At 52.2% G+C, this 27,484-nt stretch overlaps 1 protein-coding gene across 2 annotated transcripts; it reads right to left on the bottom strand.

Annotated features, from left to right (window-relative positions):
* Positions 1 to 2,883: 2,883 nt before the first annotated feature.
* Positions 2,884 to 27,484, bottom strand: WDTC1 (WD and tetratricopeptide repeats 1). Of its 2 annotated transcripts, XM_058856316.1 has the most exons (16): positions 27,327 to 27,482; positions 21,568 to 21,710; positions 19,135 to 19,218; positions 18,060 to 18,106; positions 16,805 to 16,916; positions 16,220 to 16,407; positions 15,377 to 15,559; positions 15,014 to 15,108; positions 13,861 to 13,976; positions 12,719 to 12,794; positions 12,015 to 12,111; positions 10,536 to 10,709; positions 7,090 to 7,325; positions 6,548 to 6,716; positions 5,946 to 6,138; positions 2,884 to 5,823 (listed from the first exon to the last, which is right to left on the bottom strand). In XM_058856316.1, the coding sequence occupies exons 2-16, from the start codon at positions 21,673 to 21,675 to the stop codon at positions 5,626 to 5,628; spliced, it is 2,076 nt and encodes a 691-aa protein (XP_058712299.1). In that variant the 5' UTR covers positions 21,676 to 21,710; positions 27,327 to 27,482; the 3' UTR covers positions 2,884 to 5,625. The 2 variants fall into 2 exon arrangements, with proteins under 2 accessions (XP_058712299.1, XP_058712300.1); XM_058856317.1 differs by lacking the exon at positions 10,536 to 10,709 and having other exon boundaries at positions 27,327 to 27,484.

Raw genomic sequence — 27,484 nt, 5'->3', positions numbered from 1 at the left:
CTTTGTGTCTGTCAGGGAAGCACAAGGGTTCTCCAGCCCCGGCAGAGCACGGCTGGGCTGGAGCTGACAGCAGGGTCTTCCTAGTGACAACTGGAAAGCTGCTGCTGTTGTGCTGCTATTGATCTAAGCAGAATACAAAACACCTGAAGTCAGCAGGGAAAAATAGCTGCAGTTGGAAAAGGAGCGGTGGGGGGGGAGGACAGGGAGGGGAGAGCAGGTAAGAAGTTCTCCATGCATAAAATTAAAGGCCGGGGTTTTATTGCAGCTCTCTCGCCTGGCTCCAGCACTGGATCGATGTGCAGAGCAGGAATGGTGCCATCATTGTTTGTGCGAGCGCTGCTTTGAGGAGAAACAAAAGGGCTGGCCAGGGACCGGCCCCCGGTGGCTCCTCTGGCCCCGGCAGGACCAGGGGCCGTGTCCCTGCTCCCGGCAGGTGCCAGCGCTCTCCTGGAGCCTGCCCGGGGCTTGTCCCGGAGCCCGGCGGGGTTCGGGCTCCTCCCGTTCCCCGGCTGGCTCGGGGCACGGGCTGGGAGCTGCAGGCGCCCGGCCAGCTCCTGTTCAGCAGCGCTTCCCTGGGAACCTTCCCTGTTGTGACAGCTCCAGCATCAGAGGGACTGCCAGGAGCCAGGCACTCCAGGAGGAGATCCCCTCCCCCTCCTGCCACCGACAGCCGAGGAGCAGCGGGAGCTGCCTGGAAATGTCACCGGGCTGGGGCTGATGGGGGACACCAGCCCCGTGTCCCTCCCCGGGCCCGCAGCCCGAGCTGGGCTTCTGCTGTTCCCTCCGGTGGCTCGGGAACCAAACCCGCCCTGGGGGCTCTGCTCACACCCCCACGGCCTCTGCCCCTCCCCAGGAGTGACCCTGAGCCACCCCGGCCCCAGCTCCAGCCCCCGGGGCTGTCTCTGTCTCCTGTCACTGGGCAGCTCCATCTCCTGCTCCCTGTCCCTGTGACACACAGGGAAACCTCCACGGGGACAAGGGACACACGTGGGAGCGCCCCCGAGCCAAGGGCTGGCCATGGTGATTCCTCAGAAATCCAGGACAAAGCCCAGTGTCTTTAAAACCACAACACCCAGCTCCTCTCCAGCCCTAAAGGGGGTCCCCATCTCCCCTCCTGCGCAGCAGCTCCAGGGGCTGAGCTCCTGGCAGCACCCACAGCAGCAGATTCCCGACACCCTGCTCCTGTTCTGCACCCAGGACCCAGCAGCACATTCCCGACACCCTGCTCCTGTTCTGCTCCCAGGACCCAGCAGCACATTCCCAACACCCTGCTCCCCTTCTGCTCCCAGGACCCAGCAGCACATTCCCAACACCCTGCTCCCGTTCTGCTCCCAGGACCCAGCAGCAGATTCCCGACACCCTGCTCCCCTTCTTCTCCCAGGACCCAGCAGCACATTCCCGACACCCTGCTCCCCTTCTGCTCCCAGGACCCAGCAGCACATTCCCGACACCCTGCTCCCCTTCTGCTCCCAGGACCCAGCAGCACATTCCCAACACCCTGCTCCCCTTCTGCTCCCAGGACCCAGCAGCACATTCCCAACACCCTGCTCCTGTTCTGCTCCCAGGACCCAGCAGCACATTCCCAACACCCTGCTCCCCTTCTGCTCCCAGGACCCAGCAGCACATTCCCAACACCCTGCTCCTGTTCTGCTCCCAGGACCCAGCAGCACATTCCTGACACCCTGCTCCTGTTCTGCACCCAGCACCCAGCAGCACATTCCCAACACCCTGCTCCTGTTCTGCTCCCAGGACCCAGCAGCACATTCCCAACACCCTGCTCCCCTTCTGCTCCCAGGACCCAGCAGCACATTCCCGACACCCTGCTCCTGTTCTGCTCCCAGGACCCATCCCCAGCCCTCTGCAGTTCTGTTGCTGGCTCTGCCAACAGTTCCATCAGAGAAAAGTGAATTTGTCAGTCAGGCTGTTCCTCCCCCCACATCCCAGAGCATATCCCTCCTCTGCCTCCTCAACCCAATCCTCTCATCCAAATGACAAATAAAACTAATTTTCTGGGTCCTTCTACCCATTTCCACCCACAATTCAAACACGCAGCTTCCAACCACTCACTCCAAGAGCTGACCCAATTAGCTGATTGCCAATTCCAGCTATGGATGCTCATTGCTTTGTTACAGCAGAGCTGCCTTTTAAAGCAATAATTTATATCAGACAGGATTTGAAACGAAGAGGCCTCAAAAGACCTTCGGCTGAAAGGTGTCCAACAGGAATTTTTAAGGGAAGAGTTCAAATGGATTCTGAAAATAACAGCCTGGTTTTCCAACTCTCCCTTAAGGCCTGCAGCTTGCAGAGCAAGGAAATATTTGGGAGGTTTTGCAGCAGGGACCTGGAGGAAAGAGCGAGTTTGTGAAATCCTTTAGCAAAGGAACATCTCTGGTGCACAGGTTGGTGCTGGACACACCGTGCAAGGCAGGGAATGTGACACAGGGACATCTCAGGAAGGGTGACTCAGGCAGGTGACCCTGGCTCCACGGCCAAGGGACACGGCAGGATGGGCTCTGTGCCTGTCCCTGGCTCTTGGTCCAGCAGGGGCCTCACCAGGACTCCAGAGTTCTGCTGCCTCTGAGACAGCCCCTGAGCCCTGCAGGACCTGCTCCCATCCCCAGCCCAGCGCTGGCAGCTCCGGACCCTCGCTCCCAAACCCGGACACATCAACTCAGCACTGACTCCGTGGCCACCGTGGCTCCTGGGCACGTTCTGGGCAAGCCAGGCCCTTCCCACGCCAGCTCTGGAGCCTCTGGAGCCTCTGATCTCCGAGGAACCGACAGCAGCTGGCCCAACCAGAGCACCCTCCACCCACCCTCACACAGCAGAAAGGTAGAACAAAGCCACAAGGATCCCCCAAACAAAACAACACCAAGAAAGAACTAGAACAAAGAATTGTTTAATCGCTTAACCCTTTCTCTTCCAGGGACCAGAGAAACAAGTTTTCTGCTCCTTCTAATGAGGGCAGTAAGGCTCGTGTGTTACCTCTACAACTGCAGGGGCAAAGTTTACGAGATGATCGTCTTTAGTACTCAAAAAAGCGAGAAGCAATGGTCACTGCAACACTAAGAGAATCCTAGAGTCTCCTAACGGAGAGCCCATTGCTAGAATACAAAAATAAAGGAGGCATCCCTGCATATCCCAGGCTAGAAAGAGTTAACCAGAAAGAGCAGGAAGAAGCTTTCCCAAAGAGGGGGTTGAAGTAAACAGCAGAGGTCAATAAAGCAACATCTTCTCCTGACTTCCCCAGCATGTTTTTTTCCTTCACCAATAAATACAAATTCCTTGTTAACAAGCGACAAGCAGGTAATCTGCCCACAGCAAGGGGAAAAGGGGCTAGAGGCAGAAAGGTTTTTCTCTCCCCTTCTCTCCTATTATTATTAATCTTCGTTTTTTTTTTAACCAAAGCAGCCATTAAAAACAAAGCAACCCACTGCAGAGGCAGGAAATCTGGTTGCTTTCACACTGCAACTGGCAGGTAAAAGAGCTGCACTGTCTCACAAGGGTAAAAAAACCCAAAAAATAGCTGCCACAGCAAAAGGTGAATGGGGAGGGAGAGGTCTGTTCTCTTCAGAGCTTTCCATCTCAGTCTCTCAGTTTAAAAATCAAAGTCTGCAGACGTTGTCTACTGAAAGCTGAAAAAAAAGTTTGAGTGGGAGGAGAAGAGGGGAAAAAAAATAAAAAGAAGAGGATGCGTCTAGTAGGAAGCCTTAAGCAAAAAAAGAAAAGGGCAGAGCATGTCAGAAAGCCACCCAAGTGAGGAGAATTTTCTGCTGCCTCTGGGCTTGGAAGAGCAGCAAATGCCCGGGGTGCACCTGGCTACGCTCCCGGCCAGGTGAACTCAACAGTCACAGGTACTGCGTGAAAACAAACAAACAAAGCTGCCCCAGGAGTTCAGGGACACCTGGCCCAGGTGAGCTGTGCCTCAGCAGGACAGGGGAGGCTGATCCTGCCACCAGAGCTGGGCAGAGCACACGGGGAGCTGCTCCCTTTGAGGGGCTCCCACGGCACCGGGGCGAGCTGGGGCCTCACCCTGGGACAGAGCAGGCAGGTCTCTGTCAGAGGGGCACCCTCGGGGCTCAGCTCTCTCTCCGTGCAGGGAACAGTGTCCTTGGAGAGATGCTGCCAGCTGACCTCTCTCCCTCCTCGTCTCCAGGATTGTTCTGGAAGGCAGAGGCAGCCCTGGCTCAGGCAGCCCCGCGCAGCTGCGCTCAGCAGTGCCTGGCAGCCAGGGGAGGAAAGGGAGGCCTCTCATCTTTCCACGGCAGCAACAGGAAGACCAGGGATTGCACCACATGGAAGAACAGCACACACACATGCACACACACTCCCAGACACACACCTCACACCCCTGGGACCAAGGCTAACATGTTCAGACCTTCGGCAGGAAGAGACACGAGACAGCGCAGAGCGGTTCAGATCTCCAGGGGCTCTTTGGTCTTAGTTGATAGTCCTAGAAAAAAACAACCTGCAGAGGTGGTTGTAGCACAGCTGTGTAAGATCTGTGGGGTATTTAGTGTTTGGCAACTGCAAGAGGGGAAAACAGGGCTGTGTGTTACAGGAGGGGGAAGGAATGGAAGTATAGTGCTGTGTTTCCAGGTGTGCTCCTGGCTTTGCAGCCCGTCAGGGTGTGGGCAGTGGGAAGAGGAAGGAGGGTTCCTGAGAGGACCACGAATCCATCTGATGTTACACCAACAGAGGCAGGGAAGGCCCACCTTGGCCAAGACAGAGCAGCTGGCTGTACAGAAATGCTGCTTGTGACAGCTGCAGACTGTAGCTGCATTGTTCACACAATGACAACGCCCTCAGCTCCTGCACAGGTGATGTGCAGAGGAGAAAGCAAACACAGCTACACACCTTGGGCAATGGAGAGGTGCTGTCACCCGCCCCTTTCCTCAGCAGCTTTAGCTACACAAGCCCTAGGCTTCTGATCCAACCTGAGCCCATTGTTGTCACCTCCCTCCACGGACTCAGGGAGCACAGGAGGGAGTATCAGAACCAGCCAAGCTTGTTCTGCCCCCTGGAGCTGCACACACCCAGTGCCTCCACTGATCCCTCAGCTAAGACAGGGGGACAAGACAGGCAAGCTCCAGTCCCCAGTACAGCACAGCTACATCTGCTGACGTGTCTGAGATGGAAGCCAGGAGAAAGATGTTATGGGACAAAACAGGTGTTTCATGGCCAACAGCCATAAACCTGGGGCCTCTAGACAGGCTGGTAGCACAGTTAAGCTTTCAAAATCACTGCAGTAAATTCATTCCATAACCCCTGCCCTAGGTTTGTGTTTTATTCAGGAATTTAACATCCCCCCCTGCAATGCAGGCAACAGCCCCTGTACCAGATCATACAGCAGCTCTGGAAAAATAATCACCAGTTACACTGCTCACAGACAACTCAAAGACCCCTGTTGGGACTAAATTCCACTAAAGGCAAACCCCGGACTGCACTGCCATGGAGGAGGAGGAGGAGGTGATGGTTTAGAGACGGCCACTCCTGCCCCTGCCAGCTTGTCCTACCCTGTGCATAGTGCGAAACAGTGCAGTCATTCACCAGAGAAAGTTCAGGACCAAGGAAACTCGGTTCCCTTTCAGCCAATCTTTTAGAGGAAGGAGAGGCAGTTCTGTTTTAGCTGGGCCGGCACTGGACTTGCCCCTCTGAGCTGTCTTCATCATCTGAGCCTCCAGCCCCACCACTGGTCAGTCCTGTGATCCGGTAGCCCATGTTGAGCAACATCACCTCCAGCGGGTCCGCGTTCATCCGCCGCTGGTTGGCTTGGGAAGCACCTTCCATGTCCACGACCACGCGCCCGTTGAGGGTCTCACTCTGCAACACAGCAAGGGACAGCCCTCAGGGCTGAGGAGGGGCTGCTCCTGCTGCTGCTGCACTGGGGATCCCAGCAGGAGACAGCACCTGACAGCCAGGGAGCCTCTGACTGCAGCTCTTACCTCGGGCCTGGGGTTCCAGAGTCGCACCACCGGGTCAATGCCGCTGGTGGCCAGGAAGCAGTAGCTGGGATGAGGCTGCAGACAGTTCACAATGGACTCGTCTCCCTGCAGCACACGCACCAGGTTGGTGGTTTCCTTCTCCCAGATGAAGAAGGAGCCATCATCCGAGCCGCTGACGATGTACTGGGCATTGCTAGGGCAGAGGAGCAGAGACTGGGGGTAACACTCAAGAGCCAGGCTCCAGCAGGCTGACAATTTCACATGGCTTCTGTCATCAGCTGGCTGACACCCCTCACACTGGATGTGTAATCCAGACAAAGCTCCCCATGCTGGTTCCCTGCGTCCCCAGGAGCCCCGTTTTCAATCCCACATGGATTTCTGAAACGCTAGCCCAACCAGCTCCTCTGTGCATCTGCTCCTCATCAGCTGCTCTTGCAGCAACACGGGAGAAGGGTTCCTGTCAGCTTGTCCCAACCCTCCAAACCAGTGTCCGTGTCATTTTATGAACAGAAACACGGGGCTACACGTGAGGCTCCACGGAACAGATCATCCTGCTGCTGCTCACTCCTGTCCTGTGCCCCTGCCACCGTCTGCCAGCGTACCTGCCAAAGAAATTGGCCTCTTTGATGTCTGTGGTGGTGTTACAGTGGCCGCAGTAGCGGAATTTGTAGTCGTAGCTGCGCTCCCTCAGCACCATCTCGTCCTCAGAGATGGAGTCCTTGCGGCCCGTGGCTCGCAGCCGGATGGGGCCACCCCCCTTCTTGTCTTCAGCTGCAAGGACAACACATTTCCCTCAGCACCACTGGGGGAGTTCTAAACAAAACGCACCCCAGGAGACCCCAGCAGCCTTGGAGAAGGGTTAAGGACAATTCCAGCAGGGAGCAGGGCTCTGAGCATGAGCTTCCTTCCTTCCAGATTATCTCCCAGCTACATCAGATTCCTTTTATCACACTCTCACTCAAGAGCAAACCAGGACCGGGCACAAGGCAAGAACAGGCTCAGGCCAGTTTTTGTGCACAGCAACAATCAATCTCTCTCAGAAGTTGGAGCTTTACTTCAGAGGGATAGTTTAAGGAGGAAAGTCCTTGTGTGCTCATTAGATTTCAGTGTAACCTTGGAGAAGCCCAGGAGCAGCAGCACTCACCGTTATCACTCTTGGAGAAGAGAGCAGCATTGATGTCCCTGTCTAGTGCATCGCAGGCACTGCTGTGTGCTTGTTCTGGAAACTTCCCTTTAAAGTCATCCAGACACTCCAGTGCTTCTGCCACGTACTTGAGTTCAAAGAGACAGCGGGCGAGGCGGAAATGGGCCTTCAGGTGGCACGGATTTAGGGAAATGGCCTTCAAGCAGTCCCTCAGAGCATCGTAATGGTCCCCATCCCTGAGGAAAACAGAGCAGCGGATTAGCCAGCCCCAGCAGCAACAGCAAACATTTTCCACTGCCGTTTCCCAGCCCTCATTTCACTCCAGAGCTTGTTGTTTCCAGCTCTCTACACAATCCCACACCCCAGGAGCTCACTAACAGCATTTGCTGTGACTCGGGGGCACCACCTGACCCAGCCCAGCCTCCCCAAGGGCTCTGCAGACGCCCACAGGCAGCTCTGGGATGTGACCACACCAGGCTGCCCCGCCAGCCCTGACCTGCCATTTTAAATCCGAGAGAGCAGAGCTCCCTGCTGCAGCACATTTCGGGAAGTCCTTTGAAGATGGAGGCTGCAGCAGCCCTCTGGCCAGGCAGCAGAGCCCTCCCGTGCCAGGCGGGCTCCCTGTCACGGCTCAATCGTGCCCCTGTGTGGACACACGGCACAGCTCCCAGCCTCCCGCACACACCGGCTCCAGCAGCACCTCTTCACACCTCCACAGCAAAAAACATGCAGCTTTACAAGTGAGCAGATTCTGGATCCTGGTTACGGCCTGGTTTCCCTGAGCTCGGGGCTGTGGGAGCGAGGCTGTCTCTGGCTGTGCTCTGGAAGCAGGAGGGATTTGTTGAGCCCTGTGCCAAGCTCAGCTCAGGCTGGCAGGGCACACACCTGGGCTACCAGCACTAGCCCCAACTGCTCAGACACCACAGGCTGCCAAAACAGAGTGCCAAGGCTCCACTGGATGGTTAATAATAATAATAATAATAATGATAATGTTTCATACCTGTAACCTACATGCCCCACTGTGACTGCCCCATCCCTGGAAGTGTCCAAGGCCAGGCTGGACAGTGCTTGGAGCAACCTGGGATAGTGGAAAGTGTCCCTGCTCATGGTAGGGAATGGAATGAGATGGGCTTTAAGGCCCCTTCCAACCCAAACCATTCCAGGATTCTGTGTACTGCACCTACTAAGGTCCAAAACACTCCCAAGGAGGTGATGAATTCGCAGAGCAACAATTTTAGATCATGTGCAACCTCTGTCAGGGAGGAAGGGACCACTGGAGGTCATGCAGGACACCTTTCCTGTACAAACAGGGCGCCCTACAGCACATTCCTCAGGACTGGTTTTGAGTATCTCCAGTAAAGGAGACTCCACACCCTCCGTGGGCAGCCTGTCCCAGTGCTCTGTCACCCTCAGAAGCTCCTCCTCACGTGCAGGTGGAACAGGGAAGAGGTGTCCCAGTGTCTGGACTTATTAAGGAGAGCTCCAAACCTTGCAGGAGCGTGTTTGGCAAACCATTCACCCTGCAGCTCCCTCCTGGTCCAGGCACCCACCAGGGCCCCTCCCCAGCACAGCCCTGCCCACGAGATCTGCAGCAGGAACACGGCTCTCCAGGGCTGCCCCTGCAGCACTGCCAGGGTTAATTCAGGACACTTCTAGCCAGGGAAGGAGGGAATGCAAGTTACCTGTTAGGATGACAGACAGGTGTCTCACATCTGCACACCTGACTGGGCTTTTAAACTGCTTTGCCACCCTCAAACATCCTTCAAGCTCAACTACCAGCGCTGGCAGCCCAACAGGCTGGTGTGAAAATGGACGTGGTGGGATGTAAAGCAGGCTCTGACTTCTCCCTTTGTTACAGGATTGACTCAGCTTGTGCAAAACTAGAAATCAGCTCAGCACTGCCAACGTGGACTGCTGAAAGCAATCCAGAGGGGGATGCAGTTGGCTTTTAGGAGCAAAATTTCAAAGGACAGCATTGGAAGTGCTGGAAAATATGAGCAGCATCTTAAGGGAGATGAACAAGGGGAGGTTAGGAAATTACAGACCTTCTTTTTTTCTTGCTCTCTCTGTTATTCAGAGAATGAGGCCAAAGCAGGACCTGCAGGGTTCTGAGGGTGGCCTGTCCTGCTCCAGACATCAAGAACACCTCAGAGACACGTGGTGGTTCAGCCTGGGTCACTGTCTGCCTCTCCTCCTGCTCAGTGACATCCCAGCCACCTTCTCCACACTCCACAAACTGTTCCCAGCAGAAAAGTGCCTCTTTTCTGCACCTGGAAGGTATCACCTCAGTGCTGTTTAAATCCTACCCCCTGCATGCCACAGAAATCCACTGTGTGTATGTTTTTCACATCTTCCTGCTACCCAAAACTGTGGCAAAGCAGTAGCTGACACACTGAAAGGTTCAGATGTGCCAACACCCTTCGGGAAAAACGATTCCTATAAGAAAAATGTCATTCATGAGATCAGCACTCAGCTTCTGTGTTCCATCCCTTAATCCCAACCTATTGTTCTCCTCCTTTGGAACACTGAGGTCTTTTTGAGGCAGCTCCCAAATCTCTGCTATTGCAAAACAGCCAGTAGGCCAGTTACCAACAGTCACAACAACTGCTGGCTGCTCTTTATCTTGGCAAGAAGAGAGGAGAATTCATACTGGGGATTTCAGCAGGGAGAGGAGAAGGATATCCTCACAAAGCAAATGGAGATGAAGGACCACAGCTATTTTAAATATGTTAATGGCAAGTCATGGTACTCAGTCTTACTCTGCTCAAGGGGACAGGCACTAAAATAACTCAGCTGTATCTTGCGGATGCAGCTCTGGCCAGTGGTCAGAGCACACATTACCTACTGCAGAGGCTGACAGGGTGTTTTGCAACCAGCAGGGCAGAATCTCCTCCAGACTGCAAGGATCTGACACCTCCCCAGATCCCTCCCTGAGGTTTGTTTCCAGTCAAAGGAGTGTGGGTTAACTGGGGTAGCACAGGAACCACCAGGTCTGAGTGTCTGCAGTGTGAGGTACTTGAAAACAGCAGCAACCAAAGCCAGCCCTGAAACAACCTTCTGTCATGAGCTGTTATAAAGCACAGTCACCATTACGTCATGTGTTGACAGCAGGTCTAAGAGCCCTTCTTTAATGCAAATCAGAACCACCCAAATAAACACAGACACCCTTGGAGACACCCAGAATACTGTGAACCAGAGGTGGATTTGGGGTTTCTTTTTGAACAGGAAAGGATCAGGATTTCACACAGCACATCAGCAGGTGAAACAACAGGCTGCTTACCTGCTGTGCCTCCCTAGAACTTGTCCAGCACGAACTGCTGGCACCGTTGTGCCAGAGGTACCCAATTATGTTTCAATCTGATAACCCCAACCCCACCTGACAGAGGGACACCAGGCCCTTCACCAAGGTGCCCCTGGGAGCCACCTGCAGTGACACTGCCCCTTACCACTTGCGCTTCATGTAGGCAGCAGCTCTGTTCCCATAGAGCATGGCATTGTTGGGGGCCTTCTGCACAGCTTTGCTGTACAGCTGGATGGCCTGGGTCCACAGCTGGCAGGCAAAGGCCTCATTGGCTTGTTGCTTGATCCTCTCCAGGTACGGGGGCAACTCCACCTGGGGGCTGCAGGGGAAGAAGGGAGCAGCACAGGTTAAGTTGTACATCCTTCACTCCAGGTCAGAGCCCACAGTGCTCAGCTCCAGCTTAGCTGAAGATTGCTAGACTTCCTAAAAAAAGGTTCAGGAAAAGGCAGAAGGGACTCTGGACCTGAAGAACCAGAGTTCAAGAGGAAAGTTTGGTTTTGACCACAGAACCTCAGAATAGCCTGGGTTGGAAGAGACTTTAAAGCCCATCTCATTCCTCCCCCTGCCATGGGCAGGGACACCTTGCACTAGCCCAGGTTGCTCCAAGCCCTGTGGACACTTCCAGAGCAGCCACAGCTTCTCTGGGCACCCTGTGCCAGGGCCTCACCACCCCCTGGCAGTCTCTCCACATCAGTGTGACCATCATTCGACTGTTCCCATTTTTTATTCATCTACAGAGACACACTCCAAATTGAGCAGTGGGTATTTTAAGCATCAGACTTCACCAATACGTCTTTGTTTCGACTGCATAAGCAACGTTTCCAATCCTCTTTTAGCAATGCACAACAATGCACATGCAGAAGCATCTGAGCTCACCAGGCCCATGCTCCGCAACCCAAAATTCCAGCCCCGTTCCTGCTGCCGCGGTGGAGGGGCCATCTAGAGGAGAGGAGCTGAAACAGTCCACAAAGAGACTTTGGAGGAACCCAGACTACCCATATATGGTGTTAAATAAGTGTCTTGACTTTGAACCAAGTCTCATCAGCTGGAAGAAAAACAGCCACCAAGATGTGCTGCTGCTCCTTCGCCCCAACTGCATTTTGGTCTTAAAGAAAGAAATCAGCAATGGAAGAGGCTCCATCCAGTCCTAGCTCCCATGCCAGCAATGGCAGTAGTGTTCCAGTGCTGTCACAGTACAATTCTGGCAGCTTCAGTTCAGTTTGCAGCAGGCAAGTGCCCAAAAAATGGCAAAGGGAAGCAAGGTTCCTTCACGTGCCAGCCTCTGCCACTATCAACACACAGTTCCTGCAGGCCAGGAAGCAACCACCACTCAGGACACTTTGCTTCCAGGCCTGAAAAACCATTTCTTAGTTTTGTCCACCTTAATTCATCATAAGAGGAAAAATCCTCACAGACAATTTCTCCCAGGATGCTCTTGCCTGGTCTGACTTCTGTTCACAGCCCAGGCACCAGAGGCCAACACAGCCCCAAGGACAGAGGCCACCACAGGCAATCCAGGAACAGGGCAAGGGGATTTGCCTTTTTGGCAGTACCTCACCCTGTTGAGAGGCAGAGGACAAGGACAAAGCCACAGAACCCCCTGGAGGGGCAGCTGTGCCCTCACCTCACGTGTGCCCTTCCCTCGGCCAAGCGGAAGCCGTTGCTGTGGAGATGGATCCCGTTGGACACTCCATTGGTAGAGGTTTTCCCATTCTGCACTTCTGAAGGTTAGAAAAAGATACAACCATGCTAAGTATCAGTGTAGATTCCACAGACTCAGGGTTTATTTTACAGCAGGGCCAACCCAACACGACAGCCCCGTTCAGAGCAGAAACAAAACTTCCATGATTCTACCTTCAGCCACCCGGATTTGATTTGTCCTCTTACATTTACCAATCTCTGCAGTGTCCTTTGCAATGCAATTCTAGATCAGAAAACCAGACACACACAGGTCTGAGTGCTCACACAGAGCGAGGGCAGCTTGAAGGGAATTACCTTTGACTGATTTCAGGCCATGGCTGGGCTGTCATGGAATCCTGGAATGGTCTGGGAGGACACCAGGACCTCAACCACTGCTCAGTCCCCGAGCACAGCTTTAGGCACTCTCAACTCACACACCCCCCTCTCTCCACAGGTCACTCTGCCCTCGTGTTTTGTCCCACTGCAGAGGGATTCTGGAACTCAGGGCATGAACCACACTGCAGATACAGCCCAGCAACTGATACAACCCACACCCTGCTTCATTCTCCTCCTGCACCCTGAAAATGAGTTGTGCAGTACAGAACTCCACCCTGCTGCTCACTCCCTTTGTGACAGCATCACACTTACCCCCTGAAGTGTGGCACTTCTTTGGGAGGAGAAAAGTGTATGGTCGCTGTTTGTATGTCAGATCAAACAAATAGACCTGAGGAAAGGAAAAAAGAGCATGAGACAAGTCTGCAAAACAGAGATGCTCAAGTCAGAAATAAAAGAGGGCTCAGTAGGTACACAGTTCCATGTTTGTGTTTCCTATTTCCAATTTTCTCACTGGTTATCTTTTTTACAGATACACAAGGGATGGCAGCAGTAATTGGGGTGTGCCCCAGTCAGCCCAGTTCAGAGAGAATAACACTGAGAAACAGGAACCTGGGCTTACTCCATACCTGCAGAACTTAAAAGCTGACCTGACCATTGGCCAGCCTGCTCAGAAAGCTTCATATTTCAATAAAACAACTAAGATACTTCAATTAACACAATGATAATGAAGAAACCAAACACCTATTGACAGAAAAGAGGTGAGACACTGAGAAAAAGTCTCTCTGAGATGAAACCAGTATTTCCCAGGGGAACTGAAACTCCCAAGGCAGCTCTGTGAAATCCCAGTTCACAGCTGTACTGGGACAGGAATGGACAGCCCACGGTTCCCTTCTCCTCAAGGGAGTGAGTGCACATGTGAGAAAGAGCTGTAGAGGACAAGCACAGTGCAACCTGCCCACAAGCAAAGGTCCTGTTTAATCCACACTGATTAATGCTGTCAGGAGGATTTTCTCATTCCATTGATAGGCTTTACAAAAGATCCATGAATATCACCCAGAGCTTAAAATTAAAGCAATCAATATTCCAGGTGAAGGCCTTTGCTTCTCCAAGTTCCTTATTCACTACATTCTATTACAGAAGCAGTTTGATGTTCCAAGAATGAGTTATGAAATCCTTTCCAGGTCAACAAAGGTCAGTTCCAGAACTGGCTTTGTTTATTTTCTTTCTCCTCTTCCAGAGAGTGAAATGTGAATTGGAAAACCACAACAGAACGTGGTTTAACTTTGATCAGTGACAACGTAACAACTATATCCCTAATCCCAAATATTTAGCCTGAATTAATCAGAAAGCAGTTTAAAATCAATCACATTACCCACAGAGAAGCTGCTGTACCTATTTTCAATAGCACACAACAATGTCCAGTGACCCACAGTGAAGCTTTTCTGCCTCCTCACCTGCTCCCCTCCCATGTTGACCAGGAGCTCGGTGCCGTCGGGGCTGAAGGTGACGTACGTGGCCACCAGGACCCTCAGCCGGTTGTTGTAGTCTGGAAGCTTCACCGGGAGGTGCCCTGTGGAGAGGACAGGTCCATAATTATTGGTTTAACTCTTAACACTTGTCTTTGTCCTACCCCAGCTGCCCCCTGGACCAGGCTGCTCCAAGCCTGTTCACACCTTCTGGGTATTGGTGCCCCATCTCTGGAAGTGTCCAAGGCCTGCCTGGAAGGGGCTTGGAGCAGCCTGGTCCAGTGGAAGGTGTCCCTGCCCATGGCACGGAACAAGGTGTGTTTTAAGGTCCCTTCCAACCCAAACCATTCTGTGGTTCCATGACTCCAATTCTGCACAGCCACCTTCACATGAAGAGAAGAATTATAACTGCCTTGTTACCAATGAGCCTGCAGAAGCCAGAATCTCAGTTTTAGGGATTCACTAGGATTTGGCTTTTGTGATTTGCAGCCATCTGCAAATACCTCCATCCTCAACCCCCTAATTAGGTTTCCTTAATAAAGCCCTCAGTGCAAGAAAACCAAAGCTCCTAAATATTCAGCTCACACAGAAGTCCTGTTCTTCAGACAGCAGATGTGTTGCATGACCAATTCAGGGGACCTGAGGAATCCTCTAGTGGGATTCATCAGGAGCAGGACTGTCAGAACTGGTCTGCTGAACATGCTGGTCTGAGATATTAAAAAAACCCACAAAAAACCCGAACATTTTGGGGTAAAAGATAGTAAATAACGAGCTCTGGAGAAAAATGTCATCTAGATTGCTCAGATACTGCGTCACTGACTCTTCATCTGCAGGATGAGGACAAGTCACTTCTGTGCCAACAGGATTCTGAACAGCAGCTTTGCTGGGACCAGCTCCAGGAAAGGCTACAGAGCTCAGGTTATATCCAACCCTTCACTTTCCAGCAGGAGTGACAAAAACACACGGCCAGCTCACCACCCTGGTGAAATAACCTGCAATTCCACACAACACCCCATGGAAGAGATCCTCTGAGCAGGGGGTTTGTGTGTGATGGGTGGAACTCTGTTTCTTCAGGCAGTGAAGCTCCCCCCAGTGCCCCCAGTCCCCCCCAGTGCCCCCCAGTCCCCCCCAGTGCCCATACCTGCCACGTAGTACTGCGCTGCCCCGTCCGGGAGGGGCTTCTGCCGGTCACAGAACGTGTGCACTCCAGCTGAAGGACTCTGCTTCATACTTTTCCTACCCAGAGAGAGGAACAGCCTTATGACAACCACAGCATTCTGCTGCTGGAAGCCATCTACACTGGCTTTTCCTGCCCATCCACGAGGACGAGGCCTGCTGCCCACACAGCTATGGGGCCACACCACCCCGGTGTACTCATCAAAAAGACTTTGGGTGATAGAAAAAGCGGAGCAAAACTTCCCAGAAACAGGTGAGTGCTGGATCCCTGCAAGTCCCTCCTCCCACCAGAGTCCAGGAATGTGCCCCCACAGGCAGGTGCTGTTACCTGTGGTTGTGGATCATGCGGATGTCGTAGAGCCGCACAAAGGGCCCGCTGGCCCCCACGGCCAGGTAATTGTTGTCCTGGGGGTTCACTGTCAGGCACTTGGCCTCCACCAGCTGCCCACAGTACTCTGTCAGGTCTATCAGCACCTCGGAGCGTTTGCTGTTCTCCCGCAGGTCGTACTGCCTGCAGAGGGATGGGGTGAGGCACACACACCACGGCTAACAGGAGCAGCAGGAAGAGACTCACGCAATGTCCTGAGCTGGGAGGGACCCACAAGGATCACCAGCCCAGCTCCTGGTCCTGCACACACACCCCAACAATCCCACCCCACCCCTGAGAGCGTTGTCCAAACGTTCTTTGAGCTCTGGCAGCCCTGGGGCTGTGACATTCCCTGGGGAGCCTGGTCAGGGCCCCACCACCCTTGGGGGAAGAACCTTTTCCCAATATCCAGCCTAATCCTCCCCTGACACAGCTAAGAGAGATGACACCAAGGACAAGGACAACAGCCATTTGTGCCACAGGTTACTGGGAGCACCTCAGCTCAACACACACTAGGCCTCAGTACCAGGATAGTCATTAAAAGCAGATCTATAATGTGCACAGATTTATTCAAGTTTCAAATTAAACTCCCAAGTCATGACCTATTCCTTTCCTCCCTTTCCAGCAGTGAGGAAAATGGAGGAGCTGAGGAGAGCATTTATGACTCTACAAGATAAATCTTTCCAGTTTTAGGAAAGGGAGAGATGAACTGAAGCTGTTGAGTGCAGAGACAGCCTCTCTTCAGGTCTGTGCACAGCACACATTGTGATGGCTCCCAAACCCAAACCAACTGGAATTCTGTACCTGATTAAGCCATCTTCTGCTGCACTCCAGAAGGTGTTTGGCCACATGGGAGCCGTGGCAATCCGCTTCACCCTGTTGGTGTGATCTCCAAACATGTGCACCGTCTCCTTGACAGTCAAGTCATGGACGTGCACCTTGGAATCTGCAGCTCCAGTGATGAGGATCCGATCCCCCGAGTGCGGCAAGAACTGCGGGAGAGGGATTGGAACTCACTGGAGAAGCACTGAGGCTGCTCACAGGGACACCCTGGCAGGCACCAAGCAGGAATTCTGCTTCAGGAACGTGAGCTGATCCCTTTATACAGGTCAGTATGCACACTCAAGAGTCACCAGCCACAGCACAGGAGTGTCTCCATCACACATCCCAATTTACTACAAACATTTCCTTCCAATTCACAAAGAGAATAAGCCTGGGATCCACATAAACTAAGTGCAATATTAGATTTAATCTTTTTCCCCAGAATTATAAATATTAAACTTTTTTGGGGGGAAGCTGCTTGCAGAAAAATGTTTCCCAGCAAGGCTTTATCCTTTTACTGCTCAGGTCGCTGTTTCTGTTAGCTGCTCATTCCTTCTGAGCACATACCTTGACAGAAAAGATGTTTGCAGTGTGTCCTGTGTGCATAGAGAGGAGTTTCTTGTGGTGCAGAGGATCCCACACAATGGTATGCTGGTCATCAGAGCCAGAGGCCAACAAGCTAAAAGGAGCAGGAGACAAATATTCACCATGAATTCTGCTGTTCCACACCCTGCCTGGGTCCGTGGAGCTGTTTGACCACAGATGTCCATTAAATTAATTCAGCCCTAACCAGCCCATTTCCTCTCTTCCCTCAGCTGCCTGTTCTTGCTGCTCACCGTGCACCCATCCCTTCAGCTAGGTCTAGGAGCTAAGGCAGACAAACTGCAATTCCACAGAAAACACAGCTGACTGCAGCAACTCACACGGACTGTGATGGGAAAACTGGAGTGTTTGGTCAACAACAAAACACAGGGCCTGCACCTTCCTTATTACCCTGGCTGTGTTAACTGCTCTGCATCACCTCTGAAGCCCAGCCAAGGCAGCCATTCCCGGGCTCCAGATGTGCCCAGGCAGTCCCAGGGCTCATGGGGTGAACCACAAACTGCTTTTAAAGTCACTTCAAGGTGCTCTTGGCCTTGTCCATCCATCTGCATCTGAACCAAAGGAATCTTACATCTGCAACTCTCAGCTCTTTTAAACTTGGATTTCCTTGTAGCCATTCCCTTTCAAGCACATGGAATTTTCACTGGTAAGTAATTCTGAGGAGTATCAGAGGGCATACTTTGGATGTTATAAGAGGCATGTGTAGAAATACCCACTCTTCCTCCAATCCACTCATTTCTCACACAGAAACTCTTCATTCCACTTGGTAACTGGAAGTTGCTCTTTAGTTTCCCTCTAAAATTGCAGAGGGGTGAATTCTCTACCTCCTTCCATTGGATATTTGTCCCCCAGCAGCAGCTTTAAACAGCATGGTGAAGGGGGTGGGGAAATGTCACCACCAGCTGGGCAAATCCTAAAGATCCATTATAATCCATAATACCACTTAAGAGAAGAGAAGCAGCCTTCAATCTCCACTTCTTAGTCTGACCATTTCCCTTCTGAACTCACTAAAGGGGCATTTCTAATAATATCCAGATATATTTAACAAAATAAAGCTTCTTTTGAAGCGTGAGCTCTACTACAGCTCAAAATTTGAGCTTGAGCTCCACTTTACTAGAAATGGGAAGCAGCTGCTTATGATAACATGACCTACATCCTACTCCTGGGAAAACCTGGGGTTATGGCTTTGCTGATTCCCCAAATGAAGCCACATACTTACTCTCCTTTTTCATTCCATTCCAGACAGTTGACACACCCAGAGTGACCCTGAGGGAGGGAGGCAAGGGAAGATGGTATTACTCAAACCTCAGATGTATCAAACACAGCTGTCCTAAGACAAGGACACAGTGAGCTCCTCACAAACAATAACTTTGTCCACTAAAAGCAGGGTTTTTTTATTCCAACCCTGCAAAGAGCTCTACACACTTGGCAGATAAGCACCTCCAAAAAAAAAACAGACATGCTAGAGCAGTTGGGGTAGAAAAGGCAAAATGAAACAAATGAAAAAAGGTAGTGTTGAATAAAATGGCAGTTTAGTCTCAGAGGCTACAGCTGAAATCCTGCTGTACACATGGAAAGGTGACTTTGCTTCCAAAGCCCTTGGCTAGGCTGACAAATTACATGTACAGCCACTCTGGGAACACAGGGAAAATGCACTTTTGATAGCTCTGTTAGAAGCACCTTGCTGCTGGGTGACTACATCATCCATCTTCATCCACATTAACCAACGACTGCACCACGAAGTGGGGGAGTGTTGAGCAGCATTTGATGTGGGAGATGTGATTGAAAAGGGGGTCAAAAGAATCCTTTTCTCTCCCAAACCAAGATAATCTGTGTTAGAGGCTGGCTCAGTGGGGTAGAGCAGGGTGTTGATAATGCCAAGGCTGTGGGTTTGACCCCCAGATGGGGATGTTCACTTAAGACTTCAGTGATCCCTGTGGGTCCCTTCCAACTCAGAATATTCTGTATAATCTTAAAATCTTTTCTATGGTACGTCAGACTGTACTACAACCTGTTCCTTAGGGATCCCAGTGGAGCTGAGTATGTTGAACAGCTGACAATTGTCTTCTTCAGGTATCAGTGCTGAGAGGAGGTGGTGCCCACCCTGCTGAGGGCTCTCCTGTAGGTGCCCCAGGTAGCGCAGAAAGCCCACGCAAGCTCTCACTGAGCTACTCCTGCCTCTAATGCAGTTTGGGGGTCCAAGAAATCAGTATTTACCTCATACAGCAGAGAAGTTCAGACAGTCCTGCAGTAAGGTGCACACCAGGGAACTGCTCTGCTCTCTGGACACTCACCTGCAGCTCAGCCTCCAGCCCCAGGCGGCGGATGAAGGGGTCGGTGACGTGGTAGTGGCGCTCGAAGCCCAGCGCTCCCCTCTCCTGCAGAGCAAACAAGCACCACACTGACCACGGCAAGCACAACACTCCTTTCTCCCTTGTAGAGAAGATTCCTGAAGTTTAAAAATCACTCCAGGTACTGGAGTGTCCACAGGTCCTGTATTGTAGTAGGGAGTCACAGAATCCCAGAAGGGTTTTGGTGGGAAGGGACCCTTCCAGTGCCACCCCTGCCAAGGGCAGGGACACCTTCCACTGTCCCAGGCTGCTCTAAGCCCCATCCAACCTGGCCTGGGACACTGCCAGGGATCCAGAGGCAGCCACAGCTTCTCTGGGCACCCGGTGCCAGGGCCTCACCACCCTCACAGGGAAGAATTTCTTCCCAATACCCCATCTAACCCTGTCCTCCTTCAGCTCAATGCATTCCCCATTCTCCCATCACAACACATCCTTGTGACAAGTCCCTCCCCATCCTCCCCATCCTCTGAACATCTCCAGGTGGGCAGATCTTAATCTTTGCCCCTGAACTGATTTCAAAGGCCTTGTAGCTCAGTGCCAGGCTCCAACTGGGGAGCCAAAACCAGCTCTGAGAGGCCCAGACCGAGGCAGAGTGAGCTCACCCTACCCTGGGCCTCAAACAGAAGCTGTGGAAGAACTTGGGAATGCCTGTTATGACCCCTTGGCAAGGATTTCAGCAGGACCTCAACCCTGAGCACAGCAGCACTGGCCCAGAGCTGCCCAGGAGAACTCTGCACTGCAGAGCCCATCCCAAGGCACCAGCAGCACGGGGGGAAGAGCTGGGGAGCAGAGCTGGGCTGCTGCCTTCAGGGATGGGCTGTTCCTCAGGCAGGGAGCAGAGCTGCAGTGCCACGGCACAGGCTGTTCCAGAGGGATGGGAACAGCTGCCACAGAGCTGCGGCAGTACAAATGAAGGTGAAGGAAAGCAGGACACTTGTTTCCCCTGTGATCTCACAGGGCTCACAGATGCACCAGCAGATGGCTCTGATGAAAGAAGGCCAACTGCAGAGGCAGGAATGAAGGAGAAAGAATGCAAGTCAGATTTTGGATGGAACATCTAAATGTCTATGGAGATTCTTCCCTAGGACTTGAGCCAGCTGTGGTCCCATTCCATGCCACGCTCATCAACTTGGTCATAAGCATTTAGAGATGGGAACACCAATGTCAAAATCACCCTGGTGGTGCCCAAAAAATCACCCTGGTGGTGCTTGGAGCACCACCAGCAGTCCCAGAGCAGACACTGACGTGCTGAATTCCCTTCCCAGCGCAATGTTCAGTAATGAACACACACCAAAAGCTATTTGAAGACAAAATGGAGACAGACATAAAAGGATTGAAGGCAAAGCAAACCAGGCTTTTTGTAGGAGCTTCCAAGACAAACTTCAAACCCCTTGATGTATTTTTGTGGAGAGCATTCCTAAAGCACTGCAAGGCCCATGCAAGGTGCTGCAGGTGTAATTCTGTGCTATTGCAGCCTCAGTGGCTTTGTGAGGGCTGTGGGGTAGGATATTGCTTTTCCTACAAGGAACTGCCTGACTTAGCAATCTTCCCAAGGTCACACATCAAAGTCTGACAGAGCAGACAGCCTGAGACAGTCCCAGGCTAAGGCTCAAACCACAGAACCAGCCCTTCCTTGTTAGGGCAGCAAAACAGATCTTTGCACATGGATTAAATTACAAGCTTATAACAGAGTTTGGTACCGAACTGCAAAGGGAGCACTCGAGCTCCCAGTTCCTTATTCTGGCTACTCACAGATCCCTTTCCTGAATGCTGATTATCAGCAAAGCTGCAAATGATTTCAGGCTTCTGAGTCCCAGCAATAATTGCCTATTGTGTCTGCTGCAGCCAGTCCTTTCACGTTGATATTCCACAAATGCAGCCATCAGATGACTGATCCCACCACTGCACAAGTTTTTTTTTCCCTACACAAAGGAAGCAACAGAGCACTCTCTAAAGAAAAGGAGACAGAGAGGCTGTGACAGAGATCATTAGCTTTACTACAGTCAGAAATACCTCTGATGGCAAGATCACACGGGGAGAACACAGAAAGCAGAGAGGGAAGCTGGCTAAGGGCCTTTGTGGTGCCCAAACACAAGCAGCTCTATTTCTCTCTTCAACTTAGAACAGAGCTGCTGATGGCAAACCAGCCCAGGGAGAGGAACTGTGCTCCTGTCATGCCAGACTTCATCCCAGCTCTCCATTAAGGACAGTGACAGGTCCTGTGTGTTTGTTCTCTTAAGCTCCTTACAGGGCTTATCAATATGTAACTAACAGAGATCTCATTCCCAAGTAAAGGCAACACCAGGAGTTTTTCCCACTCCAGCACTGACTCCCCTCTCTCCACCCAGCACCAGTGAACACGGGGCTCACACCTACCTTGATCTGCCTGTGGATGATGTCTCTGGTGATGTTGGCTTTTGCCATCTTCTTGCAGTGGGGCAGACGAAGAGAAGCTGTGGGAAGAGCTGCTGTGCATCCAAGCATTCCAGCCAGGACCAGCCCTCAGGGGGTTCAGTTACCTGCAGGACAGCACAGGAGGGGACAGGGCAGGGACACCTCATGTTAGGTCACTCTCACACAGGGTCAAGCTCTGTCTCCCAGAAGCAGTGGTGGCTAAGAACTGAAAAGTTTGGAATAAAGGCTCCTGAAGAAACTCAAGGAAGGAACAGTGGAAGAATGAATGTCTGACTCAAGGCCGTTCCCAGAGAGAACTTCCCATGGAGAACCTCATGATGAGCAAAATTCCAGGACTTTATCAGCCTGGAAAATCCATGTTTCTACCCCAGAAAAGACCCTGTGAGTTGGGAGCAGAGTCCTGTCCCAGGCTTCCCTCCCACCATTCCATGACCACTCCTGTCCAGTGCCATGTTTCCCAAACTCTACAACCAACAGAGGCTATACTGTGAATAAACACAGCACTGATGCTTTTGGCCACCTCCTCTCTCTCATTTACTACATTCCATGACCAGCAAAACATCCCTAAAATATCCAAAAGGGCATAAACATTCCTTGGAAGTCACAAGAGACAACCATGAGGTGACAACTGAACACCTAATTACCTCAGCGAGAGGAAAGGGGTGACCAGTTAAAATTGAAATTCCAGGAGAAATTATGAGTTTTGCATACTCTTAATGGAGTTTAATGTACTAACCTAAATAATTGAAACCCCATGGAATTGGCTACTCCTGCTAAAAAACACTCAAAGTGCAGAGTGATGGTCACAACCCTGAGCTGCACAGGCTGCCTAGCAAAGGATCAGTCAGTCCCTGAGAAGTGCTGCAATTCCCCCAGTTTCCATCCCACAGCCTGGACCAGTTAGACACTTCTACAGTTCTCTTTAAAATAACAAAAAGAATAAAAATTAAATTGCCAACACCCATTTTGTCCTACGTAACCCTCTAGCTAAAAATCCTATTAAAAAACATTTCCAAGCAGAACAAGCCAAAATTTTCCTCTTCTAAATGAGGAAATGCTGATTCATTGAAACAAGAGCATTTCACAGAAACACTGCAACAAACAGGAGTCCTGGCAAACCTCATCTGATTCTCTGCTGCCACAGGAGGGCTTCCACTGGCCCTCCTGTCCCACCTGCCATGGGCAGGGACACCTTCCACTCTCCCAGGGTGCTCCAAGCCCCGTCCAACCCGGCCCTGGACGCTTCCAGGGACGGGGCAGCCACAACAACTTTCCTCAGGAATGGCTCCCAAGGACAGGGAGGGGAGGAAGCAGCAGCATCTGGGCACAAGGGCAGGTGGATCTGCTGACTCTGCAGCTCCTGAGAAGTTTCTGAGCTGCTTCCCAAACTTCAGGAGAGACTGAGGAGCAGGAGCATGTCCAGGGAAGGGAAGGGAGCTGGGAAGGGGCTGGAGCCCCAGGAGGGGCTGAGGGAGCTGGGAAGGGGCTCAGCCTGGAGAAAAGGAGGCTCAGGGGGCTCTTCTGGCTCTGCACAAGTCCCTGGCAGGAGGGGACAGCCGGGGGGGTCGGGCTCTGCTGCCAGGGAACAGGGACAGGAGGAGAGGGATGGCCTCAGGCTGCTCCCAAGTCCATCCTCAAAAGACACAGGGACAATATCTCAGCACACCTCAGTGCCTCAGTCTTGCCTGAGCCTTCTGCTCTTCTTAGTGCTTCCCTACAACATTCCCAGGCTCTGTCCACAGCCTCCCCTCTCCAAGCAACATCCAGCTTCCTCCTCTTCTTCCCTGCCAGGCAGATCTCTTGTCTTCCTCTTTGAGGAACTCAATTTGGCTCTTAGGACCCCTCCATGCCAGTGCCAGGCAGGCTGTCACCTCCCGACTGACAAACACCCCACTGCTCTTGGAGGAGTCCTTTTGTCACATCTCCTACCTCTAGTTATGCCTAACTTCTAATGAAGGGCTATTTCTAACTTCTAATCAGCTGCTTTCTCTTCCAACAGCATGAAACAACCTCAAGGACACACGTGGAAAAATGCTTGTGCATGGAAAGATCCAGATCTCCCATACACAGCCATAAATAACCCTCACCAAGAGGCCAGTTTAGAGCTAAATAAGTCACTGCAAAACCATTAATACCCTACAACCCTTCTGTATAAACAGGACATCCAGAGGGAAGGAATATCCAAACCCCCCAAAACCACCACTCCTTAACAGACCCAAATTCCCTGGTTTTTAACAAAGACTCCTCTGTGCCAGTATTTTCTGCCTTGTGGAACTCTGATACCCACCCTGGCTGGGTGAGAGCAGCAATACACAGCAGCTGGCTGTTTCTGGGAGTGCTTTTGGGATTACTGATGTGTTGTGGAGCTTCCCAACTCTCTGGACATGTCACTGCCAGCTGTGGTAACTCAGAGGTGACCCCAACAGAACACTGTAGTACAGCTCTCAGGAGATCAACACATCTTAACTTCACTTTTTAAAAGATTCAGGTGAGGAAAATCATCCATCAAATCAGATCTTGGGTAACAGGCTTGGATAAAACCCAGTCAAACAGGAATGCAGGAGCCTAAGGTGTCTCTTTCCAGGAAAGTGCTTGACTTGGCACCTGGATGCTGTAAAATGCTCAAAGGCCTCCCAGATCTTGTGCCTTTGCTTGGCCAAGAAGGCTCCAAGAGCCTTTTCCTCCCTTCCCTTTGCTATTTTTTGTTGCTCAACAGGTATTCCACAGCTACAAAGGCTCTGGCAACCTTTAAATTACCATGGAACCACAGACAAAGGATTAAGAAGTCCCAATTCTCGTTCCAGATCACATTTTGAGCATCAGCCACAACTGATCACAATCCCAGACTCCCAATCCCCATGGATATGACAGTTACCTCATTCAAATATTAATAAATAAAAAAGAAAAAAAAATAAAATAAATATTAAGTGCTCTTAACACAAAATACTATTGACCCCACCACTTTTCAGGTAGATCCAGCCTCAAATTTCAAACTGACCCTGGAATAAAACAAAATCTCCCAAGATTTTAGATCTCCTGCAAAACATACATAACAAAAATCAGACAAAAATAATCTGTGCCTCCCAAATTTTTAGACACAAAGGCATCCAAACATGAAGTCCCTCCAAAGAGTCTGTCACCACCAAAGGAATTGGAAATTCCTTGGAAATTTCCACCATGGAAATTGGTAAAGTATGTTCCTCTTTAGGCAAAACCACCATGCAAATTCTGCTCTAACCCATTCTTGCAGCTTCTGACTTTTAACTAACCCAGCACAACCAACTCCTGGTGGAATGAGGGATTAAGCCCCAGAGTGAGGGACAATTTAGGATAAATCTGCACTGTTGGTACCAGTGCTGACTCCACAGGACACATGTATGAGACCACCCCATCCCTCCCGATCTCTGCAGCTGTTCCAGGCCAGGCTGGACAGGGCTGTGGAAGGTGTTCCTGCCACTGCAATAAAAACATCTTTAAGGTCCCTTTCAACCAAACCATTCCACGATTCCGTGACCCTTTGGGGTTATTTCTTGGATGGCACTGGGGCACGTTTCTCTATCACCCTTCAAGGACAACTTTCCCTCATCCCTCACTGCTCCAAACCTTCCTGGAACACCCCAGACCAGGACCTGGGATCGAGTAACTGCTGTCCCCCCCTCCAGTGACACCTCTTCTCAAACTGCTGCCTGGAGCACACAGGGGATCAGATCAGCCCACCTGCAGCTCCCTGCACTCTCCTGCTGGACTCTCCTGCCACACAGAACACCAGGGGCACAAACACAACTTTCGCAACAACTGGCCTTTAAATCCACAGTCAAAAATTAACAAGGCACAGATTTCCGTGGGCTCCAAATCTGGCAGGCTCTCTTTACACTGACAGTCATTTCAAAGCCCCTTAAGCTCCTGGGAAAGTGCACTTCCAAAGGGTACTCCAGGGCATGGAGGAACACTCACTCCATGCCTGGAAACAAAACCTCAACACTGATAATACAAATAATTCCATCAATTTAACATCAATCGTTCCCAACACAGCTTGGGTTTGGGAGACTGCTCCTCTGCTGGATTGTATTTCCCTCTCAGGGAGCCACCTGAGCACCTCCCACCCACAGCAACACAGTGACAGTGACAGGCTCTGCACAGGGGGTCAGAGCCCCAGCCTTGGCACCAACAGCCTTTGGAAAAGCTCCATCCACCCCAAGGAACTCCACAAAGCAGCAGGACTCCTGAAATCAGCAGTTTTAAACAAGCAATCCCATTCCTAACTGCCTGGATGTGCCTACATTTCTCAGGCTCCGAACTCAAGGTCATTGGGAAGAAGCAACACGCTGCACACCACGAGCCTCTGGACACACCACTCATCCCAAGGGAAGATTCCTTAGGCCCTTCCCTTCAGCATCTATAAATTATTTCACCCATCCAAATACCACCCAGAACCCGCCTCAAGAGGCTTCTTTATCCTCACAACTTATTTCCCTGCCCTCTTTACCTTGACTTTCCAAGAGGTCACAGATCAAATTAAAATATTTAAGTGTAGATAGGAATACTTTTTTTTTTTTTTTTAGGAAACCTGAAAAACCAAGAGGGAATGACCTGGTTAGCAGCAAACACCTTGTTAAAAGAAGGTTTTGCTCCAGCTGAAGGAGCTGTCAGGAGCAGCAGTGGCTCCCCAGAAGCAGGGAGCCAGGAGGAGAGGTGAGATCCAAGCCCTGACAGAGCCAGCATGAGGGGTCTGTCAGGGAAACTCTGACACACTCAGGCCACAGGCTGCTTCCCACTGCAGCCCTGCCTCTCCCTCGATCCCCAGCTCACCTATCCACGGGAAAAAGGGAAGATGCCAGGCGACCCCTCAGCCCAGCACAAGCAACATCCCAGTGCCAGGTCCTGCATGGCCCAGCAGCTCCAGGAAGGAGTTTAACTGGCAGAGGAGGAGAGGCTGATCCCCTCCCCAAGGAAAGGAGCTGCAGGACACCCACCAGGGCAAGGAAAGTTTCTGTGGAGGCTTTAGCAAGGGGACAGTGAGCAGAGGGAGCAGGGCAGGGTCACACCCAGGAAAGGGGAGAGGAATGTGAGGACAGGGCAGTGCCAGGGGTGGGAAGGGAAGCCAAAAAAGCAGGAGCTGTACCTGGCAGGGGTGGTACCAGCAGATGATGGGGGGAAGAGGGCCTGGAGAAAATGGGGGTGAGGGGCTGGGGAGAGAGGATGACTCTGTACAAGGAATCAGACTCCCAGTAAAGTGAAGGGGGTGACACCCTGGGGGAATAAGGGGACACCTGACAGAGCCTGAGGTGTCCCCCTGCTCTGATGGAAGTGATGGGAATGACAGGGATGGGGGAAATGTCAGGAAAGGGAGGTGAGGGGGGATAGCTGGGAGGGAAGGGGGTACATGGGGATGTAGCTGTCAGGGAAAGGGTTTGGGGCCAGTAGGGCAGGCAGCTGACAGGGAACAGGGAACAGGGGCAGAGCTGGGAAGCCGGGGAGCACGGCTGGCAGGGAAAGGGCTGGGGAGGGGATGGGGGGATGTCGCTGACAGGGAGCGGGGCACCGGGGCCGGCTGGCAGAGCAGGGGCCCGGCAGATGGAGCTGCGAGAGAAGCGGGTACCGGGCGCAGCTGGCAGGGAAGGGGGCAGCGAGGGGCGGCGGGCAGGGAAGGGAGCGGGGATGGGGGTGTCTGTCAGGGCGGAGGGGCCGCGGGGCCCGTCCGGCCCGCGGCGGCCCGTTACCTGTCAGGCCTCCCGGGCGCGAGCGCAGCGGGCAGCGGAGGTTTCGAGGCTCCATCCATGCGGGGCAGAGCGGGACGCAGCGCAGGGGCCGCGGCGGGGCCCCGGCCGTGCCCCCCGCCCCCGGCCCTGTTTACCCCCGCCAGCTGTCCGGGGCTGCG

Source organism: Poecile atricapillus, chromosome 24, assembly GCF_030490865.1.
Source record: "Poecile atricapillus isolate bPoeAtr1 chromosome 24, bPoeAtr1.hap1, whole genome shotgun sequence".
NCBI lineage: Eukaryota > Metazoa > Chordata > Aves > Passeriformes > Paridae > Poecile > Poecile atricapillus.
This window is presented reverse-complemented; position numbering and strand designations above follow the sequence as displayed.

What these genes read in the sequence shown, in the direction of transcription:
- WDTC1 (XM_058856316.1), bottom strand. Translation starts at nt 21,675, where the DNA reads ATGCTTGGATGCACAGCAGCTCTTCCCACAGCTTCTCTTCGTCTGCCC. An exon ending in GAATGGAATGAAAAAGGAGA is followed by an intron (nt 16,917 to 18,059) that starts GTAAGTATGTGG and finishes TGCTCCTTTTAG; the next exon opens with CTTGTTGGCCTCTGGCTCTG. An exon ending in GAGGGAAGGGCACACGTGAG is followed by an intron (nt 10,710 to 12,014) that starts GTGAGGGCACAG and finishes CTTCCCCTGCAG; the next exon opens with CCCCCAGGTGGAGTTGCCCC.